This window comes from Ursus americanus, chromosome X, assembly GCF_024610735.1.
Source record: "Ursus americanus isolate L20-20 chromosome X, mUrsAme1.1.p, whole genome shotgun sequence".
NCBI classification, from domain to species: Eukaryota; Metazoa; Chordata; class Mammalia; order Carnivora; family Ursidae; genus Ursus; species Ursus americanus.
This window is the reverse complement of record NC_142164.1, coordinates 90529871-90554091: the sequence shown is the minus strand read 5'-3', so window position 1 is coordinate 90554091 and position 24221 is coordinate 90529871. Positions and strand designations below refer to the sequence as shown.

General features: G+C 41.0%; 1 protein-coding gene across 4 annotated transcripts in view; it reads right to left on the bottom strand.

The window, feature by feature from the left end:
- Positions 1 to 987: 987 nt before the first annotated feature.
- Positions 988 to 24221, bottom strand: part of RPGR (retinitis pigmentosa GTPase regulator) — a 55866-nt gene continuing 32632 nt past the window's right edge. For 2 of the 4 annotated variants that reach the window (XR_015723405.1, XR_015723404.1), the window contains exons 14-15: positions 12984 to 23978; positions 11517 to 11549 (exon numbers count right to left, since the gene is read on the bottom strand). Coding sequence is in view for 2 of the 4 variants with exons in the window: in XM_045775703.2 (XP_045631659.2) it covers positions 1967 to 2173; positions 10110 to 10201; positions 11492 to 11549; positions 12984 to 13100; positions 23028 to 23978 (1425 nt within the window). In the remaining 2 variants the exon portion in view is untranslated. Of the gene's footprint in view, positions 2174 to 10109; positions 10202 to 11491; positions 11550 to 12983; positions 23979 to 24221 lie in introns of those variants that run through there. The other 2 variants (XM_045775703.2, XM_045775694.2) reach the window with 2 other exon arrangements.

Below are 24221 nucleotides of genomic sequence, written 5' to 3'. Positions count from 1 at the left end.
TTGCTAGCAGCCCCCATTAACTCTTTTGCTGTGTCTGATGGAGGAAGCCACCATACGGAAAGGCCTTTCGTCAGAATAAGAGTGCTATTAGTTTCTATCGCTACATAACAAATTATCATAAACTTAGTGGATTAAAACTACATATATTTATTATCTCGTAATTTTCATGGGTCAGAAGCGTGGGCAGTGCTGAGCCTGCGTCCTCTGCTTGGGGCCTCACAAGTCTGCAGTCAAGGTGTCAGCCAGAGCTATGGTTTAATCTGAGGATTGGGTTCCTCTTCCAGCCTCACTCGTTATTTGCAGAATTCAGTGCCTTGCAGTTGGAGGACCGAGGCCCGCACATCCTAGAGGTTTCCCACAATTCCCTGGGCATGGCCCTCTCTGTAATAGGGCAGTTTGCGCTTCTTCAAAGCCAAAAGGAGAGCATCTCAACTACTCTGAATTGCTCTGACTTCTTCCATGTCTGACCTCTAGAGCCTCTTTGAAAGGGCTCACCTGATTAGGTCAGACCCATCTAGGATTATTTCCCTTTTGCTTAGAAGTTAACTGATTTGGAATTTTAATTACATCTGCAAAATGTCTCACCTTTCCCATGTAATGGAACCTAAGCAAAAGAGTGGTATTTCATCATCCTCACTGCTCCTGCTGATACTCAAGGGGAAAGGAGTATTCAGGGCAGGCATACCCACCGACGGGAACCATGGGGGCCATCTTAGAATTCTGCCTACCACAACTGGCATGTCTCAGTACTATCTGCGAGCTGCATTTCCACTTGGCTCCTATAGCTTACATTTCGGCAAGGTATTCTGTAATACTGTACTACTACTATAACGGCAACAGCAAAATTAAAGTCCCCCTCAAGGTAATATTCACACAGGAAACTATTTTGTAAGACTTCAAGATCATATCTCCTCTAGACTAACACCCCCTTGCGTGAAACACAAGAATGGAGTTTCTTTTCCTGTCCTCAAATGGGGCAATGGCCACGGTGATTGAAGAATACGTGTGTTAGGAGCTATAATGGTGAAAATGAAGGTGGCTTGCTCCACTGAATGACCGGTACCTGTGAGCACGGGGCAGCAATGTTTCTGCCTGAGGAGACATAACAGCTTTACCCTCCTTATTCCCTGTGGCAGAGCACTGTGTGATGGAGCCAACCTTGCTCATCACGGCCAGTGCCACAGACAGCTGGAGCGAGCAAGCCCGGCTCCGTTTGGCTGTGCTACGGTGGCGACCGGTGGCAGGTGAAACACTCCAGATCAGCCCACAGAATCTGACCTGTTTCCGTGCCACGTCGCCTCCCTAAAGAAAAGTGTGGGAGGCAAAGAAATTTCGACAGTTTCTCCATGAAGACGTACTGTTTACACAGTGGCCCTGATATTTTCCCTACTCGGAGGTAAATGAGGTTTGTGTCTCACAATATTTTAAACATAAACAGATTTTTCTGGCCCCCATTCTGTCAACTGATAGAGAACTCCAAGTACCTCTACATTTTATTCAGACTCATACATTTAAACAGTGGAAACGACCAGATATAGTTTATTAAAATGTTCATTAAAAACAATTTTGACTCAGTTCTTTAAAATTGCAAATACATTAAAAACCGTCACAGTGTCATGAGATTGTAAATATTGCCTTATGAAGTTATAAAGAAGTTGTTTAGTAAAAACTATGAAATGTTTTAATTTAAACTTCACATATAAAAATATATATTTTATTGCAACACTGAACAGTTAAGGCCACAACACTTGAAGGAGAGTTTGAGATACGCATATTTTGAAATTGTTTGTCAAAAATATTAGCATAAATAAATACCAAAACTGGTCGTAACAGTCAAACCAAATAAAACTTATTATTAACTTATATCTTTAGAAGTTTGTTATCAGAAACTTTCCTTCAGAAGTCATAATGTTTTTCAAGTATAAATTACGATGTGCTTGGTGACCACGGAAACATAAATATATATTTATAGTATTATACAAGATTTTGACCTTCTCTCCATATTTGGGGGTGAAGTATCCTGATGATTTTGCCCCATGTGGTTCTGGTTGGCATCTTTCTTACTGCTTTTAAAAGCTATTTGATCTCCTATTGGTTTTATCTCTGGGAGTGGCTCATTATTACTCTGCATACTTTTCTGACTCGTCAATGACATCCTTTTAAAGAGGAAAATCTAGAAAAAAACCCACACACACAAAGAATTCATTTCAGTAAGTGAATAGTCACTTAATAGTATTTAGGGGGTATAATTTTCAACTAGTCTTAACATTATTCCATCACATCTTTACGGGGCACCATGTGTACAGATGTACATTCTCAGTGTCCTTCCGCCTCTTCTTTTACCAATGGCAATCATGATTCCTCCCTGAAATGAGACCTTTCAGGGTTTAACTTTCAACACTGTCAGTGCCTTGGTAATACATTATCATTTTTCTTTAAAGAGCAAATTGAGTATTTCAGTTTGTTGTGTCGTTGAGAGAAAAAAAGATGAAAACCAGGACATTCTGGAGGAGGACATACTTCCCATTCCTACAGATCAGAACCTCTGGCAAAATGTTAGCGCCGCCAGATGATGCATTTGGGAGCCCCAGGGGTCTGAGTGGGCAGGTGGGTATATGGATCTGCTGCCAAGGCTATGCATAGGCAGACAACAGCCAGAGGGAGGAGAGTCGACGCCACAATCCAGGGACGGCAGGCAGGCAGAAAGGAGAACAGAAGAAAAGAGACTGAGGAAGAGCCAAGTGTGAGATGCAGGCAGAGGAAGAGGAGCCAGCACTGGGGACAGAGCTTTGTAGAAACAAGATCAGGAAAGAGAGGCACCTCAGGATTGAGGGAGAAAAATGTATCAAGAAGGGAGTGCCCAATAAGGCAAATACAGGAGAAATTGAGGAAGACGGCAATGGAAAAGTCTCATGGGATTTAAGCCCTTTGAGGATGTGGCCAGAGAAAATAAGATTTCTGAAGAGTGATAACACATACATTGGTTTTGACAAGATGCCAAAAACAAAAAACAGGTGAGGACTTGGCTTCTTTGGAAACCAAAATGATGTGAATAATAGCTGGCCTTTAGTCTTAAAGAACGGAGGAACTAAAGTGAAAAGTGGCGACCCAAAAAGTCAGAGGCTACAAAAAGGGTCTGTGGACTAAGATGGGGGAACTCCTGTTTCATTTCTGCTACTGTGGAGGAATCCATATCTTGAAAAATTCTGCTACTACAAAATACCAAGAAATGCTGAGTAAGTGCAAAAAACATAATTTCATAATGTGTAAGTAAGTTCACAAAACAAAATGAAGGGAGATCCCCATGGGCCAAAAAATGAAGAGGGAGCAGGAAACCTCAGAGGTGAGGGAGCAATGAAATGGAATTTATTGATCTCACAACTTAGACTCATTCTGTTAACGTATATTTGATCTCACAAAATGTGGACACTTGGAACTGAGACCCCTCCACAAAGTAGGGACCCTCCAAGAACTATGCCCTTAATGTAAGCCCACCTACAAACATTGGGAGATGACAGAATAACATGGCTCTCCTGGTTTAGGCTTTGAGTGAAGGAGAACCATGTTTTCCTAATGAGAGGCTGGGGTTCCCATTTACTTTACTGGTGGTATAGGTGGGAAAGCCCTAACTGAGAAGTTAACTGAAAGCGGTACTGGAATGGTAAGACCCAGGGGAGCTAACAGAGGCTAATACAAATTCTCTATGGATGGATTTGCCTTAATGTAAGTCTTAAAGGGGTTCCACAAAAAGTCCCAGTTGAACATGAACTCACAATCCGAATTTCAAAACACATAAGGAAACAAGATAGTACTAGCAAGTTAACCAAAGCAACAAACAGATTTAGATTCCTAAGGATGTCTGACATTGGAATAACTAAATATACAATATAAAATAAGTATGCTTAAATTATTTAAAGGACTAGAATAAAAAAACATGAGCACAAAACAAGATACTAGCTTTTAAAAATGATTGATCTGAAAAAGAATCAAGATAGAATTTCATTTTGAAATGTGAAAAATATAATCACTGAAATAAAAACGCAATAGGTGGGTTGAAAAGATTAGTCCCAGCTGTAAGGAAACTATGGAATCAAAGAGCTCTGAGATATGAAAGCTCTGAAATTCCCCCAAAATATTACTTAGACATGGACAACGGGAAAGTAACACTGAAAGACACGGACAAAAGAATGAAAAGTTTTGTATGGGAATTCCAAAGAGGAAAGAGGAAATATTCAAAGATATAATGGATGATAATTTTCTTAAAATGATGAATAACTTGAATTCTCAGATTCAAGAGTCATAATGAATTAGGAGAAAGTTAAAGCAAAAAAATTCCCACCCAGGCATCTCATAGTGAACTGAAGTACATCAAAGATAAACAATGTAAAAAACCAGGCAGGGAGAAATGATATACGAAGTTATCAGCAATTATACTAAAGCAAATTTCTTAATAGGAACAATGGGAGCAGATATCAAAAGAAAATAACTGCCAACCAGCCATATGATCATTCATTTGCAAGTGAACAGAAACTAAAAAAGTTAACTACAAAAAGAAATCTATGACAGGAACTTCCAAAGGATTTCTTCAGGGAGAAGAAAAAGAACCCCAAGAAGGATATCTGAGATGTAAAACAGAACAGTGAGGAAGAAAATGGTATAACAAAAAATAGTAACGTTTGACTGGTGAGGCCAAAAAACTAAAATATGGGATACAATAACATTTGAAATGGGAAGGAAGCGGTGATAGGAGAGAAAAACTCTTCTAAGATCTTGGTATTATTTGGGGAAAAGACAGGAACATTAACTAGCTTTAGATTTTAGGTATGTATGCTAAAAAATTTAAAGGCAAAATCCAGCTTATAGGCCTTTTACAAGAGACTCATCTAAAACACAAGTAAAAGACTGAAGAAAGATGTATCAAAGTGCTAACCAAAGGAAAGCTAGTACAGCTCTATTAATAACAGGTAAACTTCAGCATCTTTTTAGAGATAGGGAAGGGAAGAATACAAATAGTAAGATGATAGACTTAAAGGTAACTGCATTAATGATCAGGTTAAATATAAATGGGCTAAATGCTCCAATTAAAAGACAGGGATTTTCGGGTTAGATAAAAAAGCAAAACCCATCTACATGCTGCCTAAATCAAATGCACTTCAAATATAAAATCACAAATGAGTTAAAAGTAAAAGGATGGAAAGAGATATAACATGATAACTCTAATAAAAAGAAAGCTAGAGTGGCTATGTAATATCAGACCAAGCAGATTTCAGAGCAAATTTTATCAGGGATAAAGAAGTCATTTCATGATAAAGGGGCCAATTAAGAGACTATAACAATCCTAAATGTTACAGAACCTAATAAGAGCTTTAAAATACATAAAGCAAAAACTAATAGAAGTACAAGGAGAAATAGAAAAATCCACAATTGTATTTAGGGATTTTAATACCCTCTCTCAATAATAGATACTACAAGTAGACAGAAAATCAGGAAGGATAGTAAATACTTAACAATATCAACCAACTTGATGCAACTGACATTGATATGACACTCTACCCAACAACAGCATGCTTCTCAACCTTCTCAAGTGCACATGGAACACTAACCGAGACAGACCTGATTCTGGGCCATAAAACAGGTCTCAATAAATTTAAAAGGACTCAGGTCATCCTAAGTATGTTTTCCAATCACAATGTAATTAAATTAGAAATTAATATCAGAAACTGCAACGGAAAATACCCAAGTATGTTGAAATTAAATAACCCATGAGTCAAAGAAGAAATCAGAAAATATTTTGAACTGAATAAAAATGAAAACACAACATATCAAGTACTTCAGAGAAAATCTATAGCACAAAAAGCCTGTATTAAAAAATAAGAAAAGTCTCAAATCAGTGATCTCAACTTCCATGTTAAGAAACTAGAAAAAGAAGAGCAAATTAACCCAAAGAAAGTAGAAGAAAGGAAATAATAAAGATTTGAGTGCACATAAAATATAAAACAATACAGAAAAATTGATGAAACCAAAAACTAGTTCTTTGAAAAGATCAATAAAACTGATAAACTTCTAACCAGTTAATCAGGGAATAAAAAACAGAAGACATAAAATAAACCTGACGAAATCCATGCAAGACCTGTACACTAAAAACTACAAACATTGCTAAGAAAAATATAAGACTTCCATAAATGGAGAAAAATCTTCATGAGTTAGGAGACTTAATATTGTTAAGATGTTAATTCTTCCCAAATTCATCTGTAGGTTCCAAGCAATCCTAATCAACATCCCAGCAGGCATTTTTCCCCAGTAATTGACAAACTGATTTTAAAAATTCATATGGAAATGCAAAGGGCCTAGAATAGCCTAAACAAGTTTGAAAAATAACAAAGTTGACGGAGTAACACTTCCTGATTTCAAGACTTATGAAGGTGCAGTAATCAAGATAATATGGGACTGGCACAAGATAAACAGATTGTAGGAACAGAATACAGACTCCAGAAATGTGCCCACACATGGAAAAGTTAACTGATTTCTGTGAAGGCAATTCAGTAGAGAAAAGGTAGTCTTTTTTCAACACATGGTGCCAGAACAATCGATGTCTATATAAAAAAAAAAAGAACTTCAATTCATACCCTCACCATATAAAAAATTAACTCAGAATACTACTCAGCAATATAAAGGAATGAACTATTGATACATGCACGGATGGATTTCAGAACAATTATGCTGAACAAAGGAAGCCAAACAAAAAGAGTAGATAGTGTAGGATTTCACTTATATAAAAATCTAGAACTTACAAAATAACGTATTATGATAGGAGGAAGACCAGTGGTTTGCTGAGGATAGCAGGGGGGCAGGGGGAAACGACAGGGATCACAAACAGGCACAAAGAAACCTCTGCCAATCATGGCACTGTTTACTCTCGGGTGATTATGGTTTCACAGGTGTATGCATATGTCACAAGTAATCAAACTACAGACTTTCAATATGTGTCATTTATTATATGTCAATTATACCTCAATAAAGCTCTTTTTAAAAAGCAGGGGAGTCATTATTGGGTGACCTGAGAGAGACTGTCTGAGGTTTTAAGCTTGGGAAAAACACAGCGAATGACAGAAGACCGTAGGCATCATCTACCTCAAACTGTCCTCACACGAGAGCCTAGCTAACAGCGTACTTGAGGCGAGCGCGCTCATCTGTAGCTTGCAGTGGGGACAAAGCACACCGTCAGAGAAAAGGTAGAAACTAGGAAAGGCAAGAATTCACAAGCATACTTTTTTGGTGGAGACATGCTCATCTCAGCGTCTTTTATTTATGGTAGTGACAGTGAATAAAAAATCTATTGACTGTGAACTGGCATGGGGAACTATCCAGGGAGTCTGCCATGTTGCAGCTAGTTTCTGAGGGAAGGCACTGGATCTTTAACCTCTGTATCTGCAGTCTCTGGCCTTGTGCCTGGCACATTAAGAGATAACTGATTAGTATATGCTAAATAAATACATGAATAAACTAACTCTATAATGTATAGAAATTATTTTTAATAGCTAAAAAGTTTATTACTTTTTTCATTAGCTACCTTAGGTAGAAATGAAGCCAATGCCACATTCTTCCCAGTGGCTAACTGTGGGTCCAAATAATCGGCAGTGGCTACTGTTTGGAAAAGTAGTATTTGGTAATTTCTAGATATAATAATCACCTACCAAAAAGATGGCCGCCGCCAGTTAAAAGCATAGGTCCTAATCTGTCTATCTGAAACATTTAAAATCACCAAAACAAAATTCAGTGGTGAATTCTGTTTTGCAGATGCCAAGAGTACAACTCTTTCTTTTCTTTTTTGGGGGGGGATTATCTTTGCAGTGTCTGTCTAAATACCCAGGGGGTGGGGGGATGAGAATGAAAAATCTCAAACACGTTTCTTTTGATATGAGTTAATGCATCATTTACTTTCCAAGCCTTAAAAACAGTTTGATTTGTTTGGCTTGGATGGTATAAATAGTTTAGAAACACTCGAGATTAGGGGTGCCTGGGTGGCACAGCGGTTAAGCGTTTGCCTTCGACTCAGGGCGTGATCCTGGTGTTATGGGATCGAGCCCCACATCAGGCTCCTCCCCTATGAGCCTGCTTCTTCCTCTCCCACTCCCCCTGCTTGTGTTCCCTCTCTCGCTGGCTATCTATCTCTGTCAAATAAATAAATAAAATCTTTAAAAAAAAAAAAAAAAAAAAGAAACACTCGAGATTAAAAAAGGTCGTGTGGGATTGACTAAAAGAAAATCTCACCTAAATCATCTATTTCCTTTTTAAAATATGTAGAATAACACAAGGACATGTACATTTACTGAAGTACATTTTCCCATTAGATATAATTGGGAATTTGAGCAGAATCCCAGTTTAAGACCACATTCTTCAGCCTGGCACCTGCAGCCTGCTGTATCCTGGCCTGACCTCACCTTTGTCCTGTCCACTGGGCCAGTGCTTGGGCCCCTGCCTGGCCTGCTCTTACTGGAGCATGCCACTCTGCTTCCCACATGGCATTTCTCCCCTGGCTCAGCCCTCTCTCCTAGTCCTGTGGATCCAAGTCCTCTCACTGATGGGCAACACTATGCTAAAAACTGGACAGCCTGAAAAAGCCCCGAAACTTGATCATGTGTTCTAGAACACGCGTTTTCCTTCGCTCTGAGTTATGTTTTGAATTTTTTCTTCTTCTGCTTCCCTTCATTTTTTCCTCTTAGGTTATTCTGTCTCCTGACTCCTTTACTTTTCATCTCCCTCCCTCATATATGACTTTGTTTTCCAGAGTCTTTCCCTAAGCTCTTATAATTGGAAGAAAGTCTTCGTAGGATCGCTATGAAGCATAGTAGAGTATCTGTTAAAAGTTCTTTTCTACTAGACAGAGAATCTGTTCCTAACACTTAATGATACATGTTATAATTCTAAGGAGAGTAATTCTGAGAGTACCTTTCGAGCCAGGTCACAGATATCTCTAAACATAAAGGCATTTTTTAATAAAGATAAGAATACTCACGAAGTAATTTTTAGTGAAAGATAACAACGGGGGACCTGTGCCAAAATTTTAGCTTGAAATTTCTGAAGTAATTCTAAAAGGAATTTCAGAGTCACTGAAGACAGGCTGTTTACTACTCTAAAGGCTGGTCCTGGTTTTACCCTCTCCTGTCCTCTTTCTTACCTCCTTATGTTTTATAGCTCATCATCAACCAGAAATATTTACTAAGCATTTACCATGGCCCATGTACCAGGGGCTGTGCTACCTGCTAAGGATCCATTGGAAAGCAAAACAGAAAATAGTTTCTGTCCCATAGAGCTAAAAGCCAGTGGAGAGAGAGAGTCATAAAGCAAATAAATGTACACTTCGCTATGAAATTGCCAATTACAATAAATACAAAGAAGGATGAGAAAAGGGTGTTACATGACAGAATAGTAATGGGACATAATTTATCTAAGTGCAGCTGGTCACAAAAGGCCTCTAGGTAGAAATAACTACTTTAAGCCAAAACCTGAAGGCTGAATAGGAATTAACAAGGCCTTTCATTGATCTTTTCCTCCACATTTCCTCCTAACACTTCTACCTGGAAATGTCCTCTCATGATTACAGAAAGTTCTCCTGGAAATGGAAAGAGTAACTTCCAAGAAGAAGAAACGTATCTCTCAGACTATTAACAACTCCGAAACAGGTATTCGGCAGGAAAGGCTGACGTAGCGCGTGGTCTCTCTTCCTAAGCATGGACATCCCTATTTTTGCATTCATCTTGTTTCTTGGTTTTGCCTTACTTTCTTCTAGACTCTTATGATGATTATACTCTTATAATTTAAGCAGAAAGTTCTTTTGTGTACCTTCTCCTGTAAGTTGAAGCAGCGTAAATGGGATTATTGAAAGGAACATGCTATTAAGTTCTGGCAGGGCAACCTGACTCCATCTAAAGTCCAGTAAATAAATAGTTATGTTAAAATGTGAAACATCACTTGAGATTCTTCACATGTTTTGGGACCATAAAAGCTCATATTAGGGAGGTAAATTATGTGCATCACTATACGAAAAGTAAAAGTAGCAATTCGATACTTTGGTCTTAACACTAAAATGAAAAATAAATTTCACTTACCTTCTTTGATTTTTTGATGTCTTTACTTGATGTTGATTCACTACCTTCCAGGACTTCTGAAGCACTGCTCCTTGCACGGTCATGCATGTTTCCTACAACAGAATATATTTAGAAATATGTTTTTCTAAGTAATGAGAAAAAGAGAAGTCCTGATGCCCTCAGTGCAACTCTATCAAGCCTGACTTATGGGGTCATACTAAAGAGAGCGTACTACCACCACTGGAGCAGTAGACAAGGTCTACACTGCATAGTTCCTAGAAGGCTGAGTTAAGACAAAAAGCCCAGAATGACCTGACCAATGCTGGAGATGTTTGCATGACCAGTACCCAAACGCAGCTACAAAGGTAACAGTAAGTGTTGGGAAAGACTTCCGTAAAATATAAATTACCCTTTTGAATTAACTTAGTTATAATTAAATTCTTTGTACTCAAATGGACATGTTACTTTTTGATGTTTTGAACGGATCCACATGTTATATAACTGAATAATAATCTTTAAAGTATACTCATGAAGCATATGCATTCTTATAATTTTATATTATCAACTTACATCTTACTTTTAATTAGTTGTTAAGAATACTTACAGATAATAAATAATTAACATTTTGCTTAAAATATTCTAAAACTTACTACTCTGTCTGTTGAAGTTAGAAGGAAAAAAGTATGAAGGGAACTATTCCTCCTCCTGCCTAAGTTCAGATATCTACTACTATGAATGGTTATTTTTAATGAGAACACAGCAAAAAGCACACTTTGATGTGATGGTATGGAAACATAATATGAGGGTTGTACAGCAAAAAAACCCCAGATGATTTGGCTGTAGAAAATGTAGGTCTCAAGGGTAATCATAGTCCCCTCTATTCTGTGGCACCTGTTCTCTGACACCAACAGCTAGGCCTGGGAAAGGACCTGTCTTAAATGTCCACGATAAGATCAAAGACACAGGTCTGAGCCCTGGGGGAAATAATGGGATGTCCAGCCTTGGCTCCAGGCCGGCCTGGTCTTTAGCAATGGGGTCTTGCAATGCCCACCAGAGATGTAAATTGAGATGTGGGACAAAAGCCCAACTGAATACCACTGGTTGAAAAGAAAAAAAAAGGCAGAGAAAAGGCTGTCCTGAACCACTTAACACTGATACGTGAGTGGCCGTGAGCGATGTGAATATTTTATATGAAGCTGTGGTGGTGATTAATGAGAACAAGTATGCCTGTGTCACGTATTTCATCGCTTGTTGTGAGGCTCACGTGACAGTACAGAGTAGGAAATAGAATACATGTGTGCAAGCTCTAATGCTTCAAGTGTAGCACACGCGTGCGGACGTATGCATGCACGCATGTGTGTATGTGAAGGTATCTGGCCTTTTGAAGTCAAATGTGTTCACACCTTTTGGATTTTCATTGTATTCACAAATAGCCCGTTCCTCTTGGTTGGTTTTCTTGTCCTATAAACGATAAAGAAACAATATAATAAAAAACATAATTGTGATGGGCCGGAAAATGTCATCTAGGTTTTAGGCAAGGGCTCTGGAGTCAGCCTCTAGCCAACAACATAAACACGTGACTACTGCTTCGTGCTGGGCTTTTGCCTCAGATGCTGAGTGACTGCTAATGTCCCTTCTAGCTTCAAGTTTTTTCATTCCAAAAAGTTGTATGATTTAAGAATTCGACTCAAAGAAGATTCAGGAACGTTAGCTGGTATATGAATTGGCTCAACATTTTACACTGTCAAACTGAAGTTTTAAGAATTCTATATTAAAGAATTTCAGGGACCACCCAAACTGGAACTCATAAATATTCCTTATAAATCTTTCCCTCCTTCTGAAAGAAAACACTAACTGCTAGAAACTTTTTTTTTCTTCTCAGTGAGAGGAAAGAGTCTTCAGAAAGAAATTAAGGAAGAAAATGATCTTGATAGCACATCCCCATTTTGTAAATTAAAAATACATGCACATGAAACAACACAGGTTTACAAGTACACATTCAAATAAAAGGACAAACATGTTTCAGTGGTTGGCTGTGTTATGGAAAAGGAGAACTAAAAGGGAATCAATTTAAATAAAGAGGAGCCTTGCATAGACCAAAGATGCAAGTGATTTATCGACAAGAAGGTATGATTAACTCAGTGCTCTGTGCAAGAGGTACAAAAACTGAAAATGAAAATGAATTGACATAGTGTCATTCAGTTTGGGTTTCTGAATTCCACAGCTGTGAAATTAACCCAGAGCAGCGCTAGCAAATGAATGATTTCAAACCCACCAACTGTCTTCTAGCAGTGTCCCTCTTGGACAAAACTGCCAAATGGAAGAGATGTTTCTGGAATTCCTAGCTCCACTTTTAGGATGACTTCCTCTTCCTCAGTAATAGCTCCTCCTTTTCCTCCTTTAATTCCTTTCTTCCTCACCACATCTACACAGAACTGATCCCAGCCTCAAACACTGCTGTGAACAGCTTTCATGTGTCCACATACATGTACATATACACATGTATTTATGTGCACACACTCGCCCCATTTCTGCCACAGTATAGGGCTCCTAACTTTCTAATTTCATCATTTCAAGGACCCAGTGCTGAACTTCTCAGTTAATTTCTCAACAGTATATTGTACTGGCCCGTATCAGTTCATTTCCACTCAAGTGGGAAACAGAACGCTACCAAGAAGTGTGGAAAGGATGTTAGAAACAAAGTGTGCCTGATTCATAAATCTGCCAAAGCTTTTCCTACAGCACACGAGCCATATTATTCAGAGTATTTCTGCTCCCAAAGGAAGGTGGAGTCTGCCCTCTGCAGGAACCACGGAACCCATATGACCGCTCTTAGACAGGATCTCAGGATTTAAGCACATATCATCATACCTTTTTGGTGGTGTCAATCAATACCTTTTCAACTGAGTTGTCATTGGCTTCATCCACTGGTATGTTCTTCTTGCCTTCCGGATATTCATCAATTTCCTCATCCAGGTCCTCTAGTTCTTCATCTTCCGAAAATTCGTGATCCTGTGTCGAAATTGATAATCAGGGAAGAGATAAGATTTTCTTTTTGTAAAAAAAAACAGATTTGATATTGCGGTCATAAATAATTTATACCATCTCAAAGAACACATAGAATATGAATTCAAATACTGAAGGCAAAGAAATAAAATGCTGCATAACCTATCGTGCATATCGAGTTACTATATTACCAAGGCTTTTCTGCACATTGATCTATTTCAACATTTTCAATGACTAGGATTCCCAAAATTCTATTAGTGTCTACTGCAAGGTTAAAATGGAAAAAAATTAAATATGCTTTCTGAGCTGTCTCAAAAGAATGCTTTTAACTTTAGAGAAGTTAAAAAGCTTTCTACTGTAGCATTATAACATAATCATATCTATATATTATGTTCATTTTCCAAAACATAGGGATTTAAAATCACTTCAGAAGTACAATTCACTGATACTCATGAGAAAGAACTAAGTATAATTACTTACATTCTAGGAAGAAGATAAAGGGACACAGGCAGTTTAAATGGTTTGCTCTTGGTTATTTAAAGCAGAGGGAAAACCAGAGGCAGAACTTAAGTCTATCTGGCTCCTGCCCAACTAATCCAAATTAGAAGACGGCCTGTCTATGGATTTGATAGAGTAAATCATGTACTACTAAGTATAGGCAGAAAATATTAGTTATAGTCTTTATTCTTTTTTTTAAAGATTTTATTTATTTATCTGACAGAGAGAGACAGCCAGCGAGAGAGGGAACACAAGCAGGGAGAGTGGGAGAGGAAGAAGCAGGCTCCCAGCAGAGGAGCCTGATGTGGGGTCGATCCCAGAACGCCGGGATCACGCCCTGAGCCGAAGGCAGACGCTTAATGACTGCGCCACCCAGGCGCCCCAGTTATGGTCTTTATTCTATCCTGAGATTTTTTTTTTTTTTGCAGTTTCATGTTTTGGGTGGAATACTGCTTATTTTTTGTCATTAAGAGATCAGGCTCCTTATTGGACTTTTTTTCCTATGCTTTTCATTTTTGCTCTTCACTAGTGGCCCCTAAAATAGGTGAGAAAGTAAGTAATTAGTGTCCTTTACTCCCCTGAAGAATGTTTTTACAAAGTTCACCTCGGCCGTACTTGCTTCACACGATATACACCCTTTATATCCCTTCAACACAGTAACTAGCTTCTCATGGTCACCTTCCTAGTTGCTGTTTGGCTAAGGATGAGCTGGACACCCAAAAGAATCTTTAGTGGGTGGTTTGACAATAATACCTCTCATAATTAACTCACCCTTCTTCTGGCAAAAGAGTTCAGGCTAGGGAGAGGATACGTTTATATTTCACACCTTTGTAACAGATGTAAGTGGCATCCTCAGGCCAATAGCACCAAGGGTGTGCCTTAATAGCATTTTCACTAAGGACAAGCAATCCAGAAGTGAAGCCTGGAGATTTAAGAGTTTCGGCAGTTACGCTGGGAGGGCTTGACTTAGGTTAAGCAAAGGTCATGAGGCAGTGCATGCAGGAAGGGAATGCAAGAGAGGAAATCAGGGTACCAGGGTAGATAGCTGCACGTTTAGGTTGGGTAGGGTTAACTATGAGGTAGTTACCATTTACCAATAATTTCTAAAGCTTTCTTTTTTTTCTGCATAATTTCCCCTCTAAGTGACTTATATTGTATATTATACCTAGCCAGAGGCATATATGAGAAAGTAAAATGATCAGAGACTACTCTGGAGGGGAATGGGAAGCAAGATTACTAGATTTAAGATTTATGGCCGATAGATAGATGTATTCATGAATGTATATAAACGAAGGCCAATTGGAAAGAACAGTGTTCCCAAAACAGAGAATTTCAGACTCTGTCAGTCTGTCTCCCATAGGGAGGGGTCAGTGAGCTGTGTTCCAGCAAAATCCTCTTCTCTTGGAGAATTCTGCTAGTTTACCACCTGGGTCAACTCCAATCGTGCTAGTTAACTAAGATATTAATGTAATCATAGGACAATATCGTGCTATGATAAAAAGGAACATGACATTTTATCTTATTTTAGGAATAACCAAAACACCCATCTCTTTTTATAATGACCTATAAATTTACTTAAAACTTTACGAAAATCAGTAACAATGAATAACTGCTGGAATGGTATCATTTTCTAAATTTGAGAAAGCTCTTAGAAAACATTTTCACTAGAAATCACATCAATTGTAGAACTTTGCACATAAGCACATTTAGAATTAATCTAGTCACATCTGGACAACTACTTTAAATCACAGTACTTACCTTCAAACCGAAACAATTTAGGAGAGATTGGCAGAATACTGTCATTTTACAAAGAGAAAGGGCAAAGTTTAAATACATTCTTGGCACCAGAACCACATAAGACGTTAAGTAGTCTAGAATGGTCAATGGAAACACATCTTGTGTTGGAACCACAGAACGAAGTGAATGAGCCTGGCTCTCACAAAGGGACCGTTGTCTCACCGGTCAAGCATAGCACAGGGAGCTGCAGTCTTGGGTCTGGCCCAGGGCCACGTTTCTTATGGGAAATATCAAGAGACCAAACATTCTTGAGGTTTCAGTTTGCTTGAGAATACGACTACATTGCATACTTGAAAAACGAGAGGTTGCTCTCAGAAATTGGCATCGCGGTCACCCGGGGGGGGGGGTGGACGGGAAATACCTGGAAGAGGGTTTGAAGGGAAGCCCCTGGGGAGTGCCCTACCTTGACCTGGGTGTTGACTGCGTGGGCGTGTTCACTTTGTGGAAAATCCACTGAGCTATACACGCACAAGATACACTCTTTTCTAGATGTATTATATTTCAATAGTTGTAAACAAGTTTTTAAAAGGGACTATGAAGTGTAAAATTTTGTGCTACAATTCTCAATTTGAGATACCTCAACGTTTAAAATCTCAATTTCAAGGTTTTTTAGGGTAAGAAGGGTTAACAGGGAAGTTCATGTTTATACTATCCTAGAACTCACTGAGGCAGGAGAGAGTGGGAAGGACATTGAATACAGAGACCGAAGTACTGCTTTCCAAGCTTTGCACCATCAGTCACAGCCTGAGCAAGGTGCCTCATAATATTACTTTACAGTCTCTCTGTAAAATGGGAAAACGACAACAGCAATACCTACCTTGGAGGGTTTGTATCAAAATTAAAAAGATTATTTACAGAGAAAACAATGCAAGCAAACAATGCGCATCTGTATTCAAATATAAGTGACTTTAAGACTCCCTAGTATACACTGAGGACCATCAAAAAACAAGATGCTCGGACACCTTTTGGCTGTAATGTCCCAGATCTTATCACTAGAAAACAGTTGATTTAAAGTGTTTGCTTATTTGTTCTCCCCTCTTGCACAGCGCCCTTTACTCTCTGCCAGGAGCCCAGCAGCTAGAGCAAGCATGGGAAGAAGGCAGGGCCGTCAGGAGCAGCCTAGGACGACAGCGAAGTGGAGGGGCGCCTTGGCTGCACTGGGGGCCAGTGCTGCCTCAGGGCCAAGTCCAGCCTGGAAAACACTGTTACAGTATAAAGTTTCCCGGTATTTCAATGTTGGCAACGGATTCAAATGTTGCAAAAATCACTGTGTATACCAAAGTGAGTCTGCAAGCCAGGTTGCAACTAAGGGCTCCCAGTTTGACCTCCAAATAATTGCCTTCTAATGTCACCTCGAACTTATAACTTAATGTCACTTGTAACCTCTAATCTTCTTCTCCTTTCTATGCACCAGTCCCTCCTAATCTGGTATTTTTGCCACCAAATCCATTCCAGTTTGACTCTGACCAAGCAGGCCTGCAAAAGTGGCTATGATGCTGAGAAACAGAACTTCTTGCTGATAGGCAGTTTTACTCTTTATGTGTGAGTTATTTTTTAATCTATTTTGATAAAAACATTAGGACACGGGGAAATTTGTTGTCCCATACCATCAGCCTTTCAATATGCTTCAAACGTTGAGAGGCAGTACTGGACCCACATATGGCGTGCACTTTCGCTCCACCCCGTATTTAAGGGGGTTATCATTATGGTTACTTACTTCGTTCCCACACATCTACCAATTTGAGGGGGAGTAGCTATGTTGTAGTTAAACATCAGGTTCACAGGCTAGACTCACGCACATGTCAGTGACCTGGGGATTCCGGAGGGTAGTTTCGCATCTGACTTGATGTGGTCAGAGGGGATAATTAGAGGGACACAGGTTACATTTGCTGAGTACCCCTAACATGTTTCGTGTGTTAACTAAACTATCCAAAGACCCCTCCCTTTATAAAAAACAAATAAGTAAGAGTCAGGTTAAAAAAAAAAAAGAAAAGCTTTTCCAGGTGTCCACACAGCTAATCCGTGAAAGGCTGGGGTTTGAATCCAGGCCTCCTGGGCGCCAGTGCCCAGCTCTGCTCAAATATGTGAAGACCAGAACAGCTGCCCTCAGAGTTGTCCCCCCTACATGCTGAAACTGAGAGCACTGTTGATAAGCTCACTTCGACAACACCCTGTGTGTACGTATCCTTGTATATAGTCATAGCAAGGGCAAGTCTCAGGTGTTTTTATCCCAGGGCACCAGAGGCCCTGACTCTAAGGTGGGCTTCCTGCAGCACCCTTTGCTGGCCATGTGGGCTCTGGCCAGCCTTCTGCCGGGCCTCTCCAGACCTCTCTGTAGCCCGTCACCACGCCTTCCTTGGCTTGGGCGGCACCTCTCTTGCCTAGAAAGTGTCCCTACCCCACCTCCTTCTCAGACTTCCCTTTCTCAACCTTCCCATTACCTACTGAGGTTTCCTCAAACTCTGTCTTCAGTTCTCCTCTTCTCATACTGTGAGAGCTGCCTCTCACTCAACTCCACGGTTTTAACAACCCAGAAAAGCTGGCGATACCCAGCAATCTCCCCGGAGCTCCAGGCCCAGATATGTACCTGTCCCCTGAACATCTGGATCCACAAGCCCCAAGCAGGCTCCTAAACCCGCGCCTACTCCTCTGTTCTCAGCCTTGGCCACTGGAACCCTCTCCACCAGGTTCTTCACACAGACGCAAGAAAAGCTTGGTCTTTTCCCTCCCCCCAGGTTACATCTCTTTACTAAGCCCTCCAATTCTATCCCTAAAGCTCTCGAGAACACATGTCCCCAACTCTCTGTCCACACTGTCCTAGTCCCTTCTTCTGTCTCTGCCTGCTCTCCTCGAGCTGCCTTCTAACTGGCACCTCTGGCTCTGGTCTTGTTGCTCTCCAACCCACTCTCCATATTGCTGCCAGACCGTTACAAAAGCCCAAGTGTGATCACCTTACTCTTGCTGTTTAATTTCTTTCACAAACACATACGGTGCTTTGCCTCTCTATCCCGAACCAAAAGGTACTCTAAGTTGCAGTCACACTGAAATACTCTCATGACTCCCATCAACCGGGAAAGCCCTGCCTCTGCTGCTTGCATGGTTAGCTTTTACTTCTCACGACTCAGTTGACATTTCCCCAGTGTTCCCCGGAAGCCCTTTCCTAGCCTGTCTCTGTGGCTGCTGTAGTACCACTCCTGAAATGCTCTATTATATGGGTAAGGTTTCTGGTCAGCTGATAGAAACAGCCGAGAGTTCCCTGAGATCAGGAACTGTATCTTACTCTCGGCATACTCAAGGCATAAAACCACTGTCGTCTTCTTAATTAAGGGACTTCATGAAGGAAAGCCATAGATTTGTTTTCAGATCGTATTTTTATCTTCGGGTAGCCCTGGCTAAAAAGAACACGGAAGGCGGCGGGGAGGAAGGTCAGGTAACGAAAGGGCATTGTTAAGCCATAGTTCAAGTCGGGGCCACGGGAACTCCTTTTACCTGCTGTTCTTTCAAGACATCTGTACCTACCTAATGTCTGACTGTACGCAGCCCTCATTTCTTGAGCTCTCCCTGATTTGGGAAAGCTTACATTCCCTTTTGGGTGCTTGGTACCCGCCTATTTGTTGAATGAATGGTATGTACGAAATATTAAGTGACAGGTCAGGTACAACGGAAGGAATGAAGGAAGAAGGAATTACAGCACCCTCCTCTATGGTAGCATTTTATCTATGTGTAGCGCAAGTTTACCTCTATGATGAAATTACAGAAAACATTTCATTGCACTCACCTCAAGGGCGGCTTTCGGCAGCAGCCAATGTCTCTGTGACACTCCTTTGTAGCTCACCGGAAAATATTTTTCTGCCAGAGTCCTCATTTGAAACTGTAACTCAACGGATTCTACACACACCTCACACCGGCCTCAGTAATAACCAGTGAGAAACTACAATAAAAGCTTAACCAACTGGCAGATGGGGACAATAAAAAGGGAACCAGTTATTCCAATCTGTTGACCCAAGTACTAATTCACATCTCAAAATGACGAGGCCTGGTGCTCCTGACCAGAACACTATGCCTGCCCGAGCTACCGCCTCGAAAAGAGCACACAACACTTTTTTTGGCCAGGGAAATGTGAAGAAATGGGTAGGAAATGCTGTTTAAAAGTGGCTCTCTACACCAGTTCAAATACTGAGGCGGGCACATGTTCAGAACACCATTTCAGTACTTCTGGCTGGGGAGGTCTCACCTTTGACATTAACAACTTGAGGGTTATTGTTTCTTTTCTCCCTGAAGGCTTTTTCTTTATGAACTCCATTCTATCATTCATCTCAGTTAATCATTTTAAGTCAATTTTTAAAATAACCATGTTGGGCCCTAGCATTAACAACACAGTGCCCACACTTTATCAAAGTACCAATTCCATTTCACTGACACTCACTGAATGTGGTAGAATTTGGTAGAACCCTGCAATGCCAAATTAGCGTGCTTGGTTAGTTAGGGGAAGCGACCCGAGATCCCTGCAGCTAAAACAAAATCTACGGTTGCTCCTAGAGTTTCCTCTAGTGTCTCCCCTCATATTCTTTCTCACAGAGAATCAAATGTGCAAAGGATCCGACTACACGAAATTCACAGGACGCTTACCATGGAGATCCTCCTTGCTAAAAGTATAAGAAATCCCTCATGCCCAAGATATGGAAGGGACTGGGGTGAGAAATCAGTTGAAAAGGAAGCTGTGAATAAAGAGCAATCAAACGATCTAGCTGTATGTTAAATACTGAAAATTTTAAGGGAAGATCGAATTTACGCTAATAGAAATCTAGCCTCTCGAAAATTCAATACCTAATGTTAGTTTCTCTTTCCACAAACGATTACTGCAGACGTTTACATTTTATTTTACTTGAAACATTCTGACAAGCAACAAACAGAATTACAGAATAGTCAATGAAGAACACGCAGAGGGTACATAATAGACGCTGGGAATGAGGATTCTGATAGTACAGTTAAAGCTCAGAAGTTATAGTTTAGAAATACAGAATGATAGAAGACAAGAGACATTAAAGCTCTTCCTAAGTTTTTAAGAGTAAAGAACAATATATAATTTAGAGAAAACTCAACTAATTTTAAAGTGCAATTTTTCTTCCTTAAAAAACTTTTATGCAAATAACAAACACGATGGGAGTAAATCAGCCTGTTCGCAGGAAAGAATCCGAGAGTCGGGAGGGACTATAGTTCTGGCATCAATCCGCTCCATTTTATATGTGAGGAAACAGTCCACGAGGAGCTCTGCCTGGCCAATAAATACTTACAAGTTTTACACACTTCCCGAATGTATGTTTAGGTTCACCTCCATTTCATGAGATATAATGCCATTTGTGCAGACAGTAACTAAAAGACGTCACATTAAGATCTAAGCTCTGAATCCGGCTGTCACTTGGTTGCAAAAAGGACACATAAAAGGTGAAAAAAGAGCACTACTTCTTTAAAATGTGAATTCTTCAATTTAGCTTTACAATACCATCCATCTTATAAAACTATTCTATGTAGTAGGCAAATTATAATCAGAGACCAAAGGAATTCATAAGAAATGTTTTTACAGCCCTGAAGGATTTGTGCCATCTTTAAAGGGACCAGTTTGTATATACAAAAGCAACATTCTTACAGTACACTCCTTATTTCCTAAATCTGACTTTAATGAGGAATATAGAATGTTAATTATCTGCTATGACCTTTTGATATTTTCTAGTGACAGATTTATAAATTTGGGGGGGAATATAACAAAATATTAGTTTAAGAGGAGCCAAATTTACCAGTGCTTTCTGTCGCCTTTATCAGTCGTACTGTACCACACATAAAGTAACTGCGGCAAACAAGCAATTACATGCCTATTACATGTAAGATGCTCAGACTGTGGGCCGGCCAACAGCTTTAACGTTTGTTAAATTTAAAACTGAAATTTTTAAAAATTTAAAAAGGTTGACAAACTTTGAAATTTAAAGTCTGTTACTTCAATTCTAAATAATGTGGTAATACATTATTCCAGAATTTTTTGGAACCCAGCGGCCCATTTTCTAAAAGTTGTTTTGACTGCACTGGCATTTTGAACCTCTGAACCTCACGCTCGTTCCCCTTTCCCTCTGTGTTAGTAACCAACTTTTGGGGATATGCCTTATCTCTGTCATATTTCACAGATCCTCTCATTTTGCTTGCTTTGTTGGACTCTTTTCCTTCACCCGGTCTTCCCTGCTTTTCACTCTCTCCATCTCCTGTCTCCTCGTATTTCCCCTCTTCTTCCTCCATGTCCTCCTCTTCCCTCTCCCTCACTCCCCACTCTGCTTCTTCCCCCTCCCCCTCCTCTTCCCCCTCCCCTTCTTTCTCCTCCTCCTCTCTTTCCTCCTCCTCCTCTCCTTCCTCCTCTTCCCCCTCTCCTTCCTCCTCACCCTCCCATTCTTCCTCTTCCTCCACCACCTCATCTTCTCCCTCTCCTTCCTCTTCTCCCTCCCCCTCTCCTTCCTCTCCTGCTTCCCCCTCTTCTTCCTTTTCCCCTTCCCCTGCTTCTCCTTCTTCTTCCCCTTCTCCTTCCTCCTCCCCCTGTCCCTCTCCTTCCTCTTCCCCCTCTCCTTCCCCCTTCCCCTCCCATTCTTCCTCTTCTTCCCCTAACTCCTCTTCTCCCTCTCCTTCCTCTTCTCCCTCCCCCTCTCCTTCCTCTTCTCCCTCCCCCTCTCCTTCCTCTTCTCCCTCCCCCTCTCCTTCCTCTTCTCCCGCCCCTTCTCCTTCCTCCCCCTCTCCTTCCTCTTCTCCCTCCCCCTCTCCTTCCTCCCCTCCTTCCCCCTCTTCTTCCTCCCCTTCTACTGCTTCTCCTTCTTCTTCCCCCTCTCCTTCTTCCTCTCCTTCACTTTCTCCTTCCTTCCCTTCCCACTCTTCCTCCTGTGCTTCCTCCTCTCCTTTCTCTGCTTCTCCCTCTTCCTCCTCCTCCCCTTCACCTTCTCTTTTCTTCCCTTCCCCCTCTCTTTCCTCCTCCATTTCCCACTCTCCTTCCTCCACCCCTTCCCCCTCTCCTTCCTCCCCTTCTCCCTCTCCTTCCTCTTCTGCTTCCTCCTCTTTCTCTGCTTCTCCCTCTCTTTCCCCCTCCCCTTCACCTTCTCTTTTCTTCCCTTCTTCCTCTCCTTCTTCCTCCACTCCCCCCTCTCCTTCTTCTTCCTCCTCTGCTTCCCCCTCTTCTTCCTTTCCTTCCCCCTCTCCTTCCTCCTCCTCTCCTTCTTCTTCCCTCTCTCCCTGTCCTTCCTCTTGTCCTTCTTCCTCTTTCCTTTCTCCCTCCTCCTTGCCTTCTTCCTCCTCCTCTTCCTCTTCCCTGTCTTCTTCCCCTCCTCTCCCCCCATCCCCTTCCTTCTCATTGTCATCTCTTTGCTCCTCCCCTTCCCCTTCCTCCATCCCTTTGTTTCTTTCTTCCTGATGGCCTCCTTCCCCCTCCTCTTGCACCTGGCCTTCCTCCTCTTCTAGGTCCTTCTCTCCCTTACCCAGGCCCCCCATTTCTCCTCCTCCCTTTTCTCCCTCCTCTTCCCCCTCCTCACTTTGTCTCTGTTCCACTCCTGAATTACCCTCCCGCTGGATTCCCTCACCTCCACCTCCTGCCTTTCCCTTGCCTTCACTCACCTCTGCTCTGTCTGTCAGGTCCGCTGACAGGACCTCTACTTCTTCCTGTTTTCCTGCAGGCACCTTCACATTTTCCTCACTTGCCTCTACCTCTTGCTCGTCTATGCCACTTCCTTCTGAATCCTCCTCTCCTTCCTGCTCTTCGGGGATCTCTGACAAGTGGTCACACTTAAAATCATATTTTGCCATGAATTTGGACATTTTGTGTTCCATCTCTTCCACATGTCCTTGTTCGAAAAATTTTCTGCTATACCACAAGTTTTGCTCGGTTTCCACTTCGTCATCCTCTTTCTCACCACTACTAAATTCTACTGACTCGGGCTGCTCGAAGCCATCAATGGTACCTTGCTGACTTGCACTTTCGCCTTCCAAGTCTGGCTCCTCTATAGAATCTCTTTCACTGTCAAAGATCATATCTTGCTTGTTCCTCTTACTGTCCTTAACAAAATCTTTACTGTCTTCATCCTCAATATTCACGTCTCTATTTGGTAAGCTGTCAAAGAACATATTAATATTTCTTAAATTCTCTTCACTTTGTCTCCTAGCCTTCAGACCTGCCACTTCCGCCAGCTCAGTTTCCTTCTCAGAGATTGTTTCTTCTGTGTCTGGATCGTTCTGCCTTTGGCCTCCGTCACATGCCTTTGCTATCGCCTTACTGTCAGGTGGATAAATACTATGCTTACTTTCACGTCTAAATAGCTCTCTTTGCATGCGCTCTGCACGGGTGTCAGGCCGAGGCCCAGGCTGGCCTGAGTCATTACCTACGTCCTCATCTGAAAATGCTTCCATAGTCAGAGCTGCTTGCATCGCGTACATTCCTTTTGCCAAAAGTTGTTTATAGGCTTTCCCCTCTTTCACTGTTTTGGACATCTCTTCACTTGCAAATCCTTTACTATCATCATTTTCAGAGTGAGCTGTACGCTGCTTCAGTTTCTCAATTGTTTCTTGTTTCTGTAAATTTTTGAAGTAATCGTCATACTACTATTAGTGGACAAAGGTAACTTATCTACTACAAAACACTGCCAAGATTTTGCATTACTCTAAGTTTCGCTAGCAGAATAAAAATGTCCAGTTTTACCAGACAGTTTGCTCAGATTTGGCTTTGGCTGGAGATAACTGAGGCCACTCTCTACATCTGTAGTGCATCGGATTCTGACGTGGCACACGTGTCCGCATCTAACACACACATGCTCA